Source organism: Mus caroli, unplaced genomic scaffold (genome assembly GCF_900094665.2).
Source record: "Mus caroli unplaced genomic scaffold, CAROLI_EIJ_v1.1 scaffold_12067_1, whole genome shotgun sequence".
In the NCBI taxonomy this organism is placed as follows: domain Eukaryota; kingdom Metazoa; phylum Chordata; class Mammalia; order Rodentia; family Muridae; genus Mus; species Mus caroli.
In genome coordinates this window covers 10775-15689 of record NW_018389420.1, presented here as the reverse complement: position 1 = coordinate 15689, position 4915 = coordinate 10775, and the positions used below count along the sequence as shown (strand labels likewise).

General features: G+C 37.7%; 1 protein-coding gene across 1 annotated transcript in view; it reads left to right on the top strand.

The window, feature by feature from the left end:
- Nucleotides 1-3440, top strand: part of LOC110288105 (exocrine gland-secreted peptide 1-like) — a 4221-nt gene extending 781 nt beyond the window's left edge. Inside the window, exons 2-3 of the mRNA XM_021154547.1 lie at nt 775-851; nt 3090-3440. Coding sequence (XP_021010206.1) covers nt 775-851; nt 3090-3440 — 428 coding nt within the window. The remainder of the gene's footprint in view (nt 1-774; nt 852-3089) is intronic.
- The last annotated feature ends 1475 nt before the right edge of the window (nt 3441-4915 follow it).

Below are 4915 nucleotides of genomic sequence, written 5' to 3'. Positions count from 1 at the left end.
ATCATGACACCATTATCATCTAGCCAGTTAAAAATATGAAGCAATTATATGCTTATAAAAAAGATTTTGAGGATTCTGAATGTTTACATGATATACAAAATAAGACGGCACACCTTTACTATACAGTGTACTCATTTTATATGAGTTCCAGAAAGAAAGTGACTGCATATCACACTAGGTGACCATTAGCAGCACTTAAGGAACGTAGGACTTCATAACTCCTATGACAAGAAATTGTATGCAATAAGCAGAGGTTGATTCAAATTACAAGAAAATATGAAACAGCCCATCTAACAGAAGATGGTTTGTGTGAGATTAAATAGAGTAGATATATAATTCATTGTGTTGGTAATTCTTCTGGAAGAAAAAAAGGGAATTGATTTGATATAACTTGAATTGCTCTTCAAAACATGCACTTCCAATGTGTTATTCAAAGGGAATAGCAAAATAAATATGGTAAATTGAAACTAGGTTCTTATCCCCGTATGTGTCTTTGAGGACAGACAAATAGACCTCTGTAGAAAGAAGCTAGGAATCTTCTAAACTTTGCAAGTACTTTTCAAGTATATCAGTGGACTCTTTTGTTTAAATATCCTGCGAATTACAAGCATGGCTGGCACAATAAAACAACAGCAGTGCCCATGATGCAAATCCTCCTTATTTTGTTAATGAATTTGTTAGCCAGAGTTGCTTTTGCTTATATTCTGTCAATGTGTTGCTCACCTCTGTGTCCCCTGCACAGCTTAATTCAACCAAGGATTTTTCTCTGTTCAGTTTCAGCCATGGCTTCTTTACCAGTGATATTTTTCTTCATAATTCTGCTGTTACCCTCCATGCTCACTGAAGGAAGGGTGAGTGTTACATGAATAATTTTCTCAGATCTACCTGGCAATTTTGTAAAATAGTATAATAAACAAGAATACAGAAATCCTGATGGTATGGTGGAATACAGAATTTTCATTGGGTTCTTGGAGAACTTAACAGAGAAATGGTGATAGAATCTAAGGTTAAAGTCTCCAACTATGGCAGGTACAGTAGCCACTATTGACATGTGGAAAGTGTACACTTGAAGAGGGGGATTTCCTAAAAATATATGATACTTACTAGCTCTCAAATATGCACATTAAGGGGATTCAGATCCATGTCAGTGAGTACAGCATTAATAGTGAGTTCAGATATAAAGCTTGCAGTTATATCACAGGGAAATATGTTACAGAAGCAGAAGAATCTAGCAATGAACAAAGTATCTTATCCCAAATACAGGTCAGAATGTAATCTCTGCTAATCTGTGTAGCATGTGAAGTTGGCCTCAATCTCAAGAGATAACTCCTCATTCCTCTGTATCATGCACGTGGTTCCCAATCCAGATTGCTCACAATTTGTTCATTCATAATGAACATTTTTATTATGCTTTCTGCTTTTAATAATTGATTGACAATCATTTGGTAATCTCACATCATAACCAAATCACACTCAACTACCAGTCTGCCTATGTATGCTCCGTTTTCTCTTGATCTACCACCCAAAACCAGTGAATGAGACAGGCAGGAAGGAGGGAAGAAAGGAAGAAAGTTAGAAAAGAAAGAAGGAAAGAAAGAAAAGAAAAAAGAAAAGAAAAGGAAAGGAAAAAATAAGGAAAGGAAAGAATGAAAAAAAAGATGCAAGAGATAAAAAGGTTCTTGTAGTATAGTATTCACTGGAGCATGGCCATATTTCTAGTGACAGCACCCCAATGGAAGATGAGTCTTTCTCTCCCAACATTCCATCCAGAAGCCATTAGTTATAGAGAATTGTGAACTTGCGTTAGCAGTGAGGAACCAGATCATCCTTACCTGTACTTCTGCCTGTACCTTACTGCTCTGGGCTATTGAGTGGTAGACCAAATCTCCCACAAGCATTAATGTCTCTTCAGGCAGCAACCTTGACCAGAGGAATCCACATGGGATTTGGTGGTAAAACAGACAGACTGCAGACATAAATATGGTCCTTGGCCATATCACGACCTCTGACCCAAAAATGGCACCCAAAGGAGAACAGTTCACCAGCCTCAACAGGGATTAAGATGGTTACATGTGCCACTAAATCATTATGGCTCTACTATGCAGCAAAGCATGACACATTACTGAAATATAAGGTAGCTAGACAGAAAGCAAACCTTCACATGAATCTCAAACTTAATTGAGGTCTAGGGAAGAAGCATGGATCACTGAAAACAGTATGGACCTGAGTGGCATCTTGAACCACAGTGGTCCTTTGAGGTCATCCAATCCAGAGAGTGAAACTTTCCTCTTTGCTCAAATCCAGGGGAATTTCAAAACTGGGAGGCAGGTTCTGGGACTGAGTCACTGACTGCATGAGATCCATGCTGCTCTATACCATCCTGTGGATCCATCTTGCTGACCCTATTCAGCAATGACAGCATGTAGACCTCAGTCTCTCTGTCACCTGTAATCATATCACATCTCCAAGTCCATCTCTCTCCCTAACTCATTTCCTGCTCTGGACTACTATTTTTTCTACCTCTCCATCACATGCTGATTCCTTGTAGGGGAACTTGGCCAGCTTCCAACCTGCCCTTAAAAGGAAATAGTAAGATGTTACACATTATATAATATTATCAATACTTTCCACAATTTCTGCTCTTCTAACAAAAGCTCCACTGAAACTCAATCAAAAATACATCTATTCAGAAGAATTTTTACATACAAAACAGGATAGAAACTATAGTATTACTATCTTCTCTCAGAGAATTCATTTTTGAGCTGAATTTTGAAATGAATATTTTTTAGAATTTAATTGAGTAGAGGGTATTCTGTGGGTATGATAACCTAGGCTTAGATAAAATGTATATCATATGTATTTTTTCCACGAATTTGTTTCTAAAATCTATTTGTTCAAACATACAATAATGGTCTCCATTACTAGACCATAAAGCAGAAGACAGGAGTAGCCATAAAGTAGACAATTGCCATTTCTTACTTGGGTTCTATGAGCACAGATTTAAAAACAGAACAAAATAAAATAAAATTCTTGGGTAGGTCTTGTGTTTCTTACAATAAACCTGTTATTAACAAATCACTCTACTTCAGATTCTGCCACAGACTCGAAAAGAATCCACCATATCTGCTGAGCACCAGAAAAATCCCAAGGCTGTCACAGTTGACTCCCAAATAGAACCAAACATCCAAGAGGACTTTGAGAGGATGCTCTGTGCCATCAATCAAGAACAAACTTTGTTTGAAGACCTGGCCAATGGTAACCAAAACAAGTCTTGGCTAAATCTCACTAAATTCTTGGCTGCACTGAGCAAATGTGGTGCTCAGAAGCAACAAGTGGACACAGTAAATTTCACAATTATGTCCCATAGGCTTCAAGAGACAAGAGTTAAGCACCGAAAAAGCAATTATTTAAGGCTAGTCTTCTACTCTTCAGAAGAATAATTTAACTTAGTGACAAGTGTGCTGTCTTCCAAATAAGATTAAGTAGAAGGCTCCTAGTGTCAGAACTGCTGTGCCTTTTCCTAGGCTTTCTTTCAAGTCCTACGTTCTATTTAGTTAACCACACAAATACAAGGAAAATGTAGACTGTCAATAAACACAAAATACCAGTATGTACTCTGTAAAGTTAAATACTAAAGGTGGCCAGAGAGAGCCAAAAGTGCTCTGAGCAGGCAGCTGGATATTCACATCTCTTCAATACTAATAGCCTAACCTTTCTGTCCTTAAATGTACATGTAATTTTGTGGCAAGATTCAGGGTAAATTCATCATGAGCCAATAACTCTTTTACGCTGTAGTCTGAGCAAATGTGAATGGAAATGTTTTATGCTTCCAATTATTTAGCTTTGTAATTATAAAATCTTAAGTATCATGCTTTTTCTCTTTATCTTTTTTTGGATAATTTCATTAAATTATATGGTACATGTAGATCACACTTCTGTCTCAGACTCTTTTATTTCTGTCTATCTCCTATAAACTACATACTCTCTTCCCAATAAGTCACTCTCCTGCTTCAAGATGTTTGTTTGTTTGTTTGTTTGTTTGTTTGTTTGTTTGTTTGTTGGAAGTTCATTAAGTTTAACCAGGAATACATACATGCTCCTATATATTTAGTGATGCTTGGAACCAAGGAAAGTCACCAAGTGCTAAACCACTGAAGACAATGACTTCTCCTCCCTCAACAGCTATCCTTTGCCAATGGCTCCTTAGAGATAGCCTTTGTCTTAGACAAACCTCCTTCATCTATGACTGAAGGCTGACATGACCAGTCTTGTGCAGTCCATGTTCATGCAAATAGAGGTCCATATGGAAAAGAAGAGTAAGGCTGATCTGGGTGTTCCTATACAGTCAAGTCAGTTAAGCTCTTAAATAGATAAGGGAATACCAAACAACTTTTTCTTGAAGAAACTTTAAATAGAACACCCTTCACATTTATATTTCAAATGGCTGCTCCACCACCATCACCAACTTCTCTGGAAGGTGTAGTAGGATAATACTTGCAGTAAGTCTTTGATGTGCACACCTATTAAAGAAGTTGAACATCAATATGGTGAGGTGACTCAGAAACCACATGATGGCTCATAACCATCTGCAATGGGACCTGATGTGTCTGAAGAGAGCTACGGAATATTCATATAGATAAAAATGAATAATTCTTCAAAAAAAGGAGAAGTTCTGTGAAATTGTGAATTGGACGTGGTGGCCAATGCCTTTAATTCAAGCACTTGGGACACAGAGGCAGGCAGATTTTGAGTTTGAGGCCAGCCTGGTCTACAAAGTGAGTACCGTGACAGCCAGGGCTGTATAAGGAAACCCTTTCTTGGAAAGCCAAAAAAAGAAAAAAGAAAGAAAGAAAGAAAGAGAGAGAGAGAGAGAGAGAGAGAGAGAGAGAGAGAGAGAGAGAGAGAGAGAGAGAGA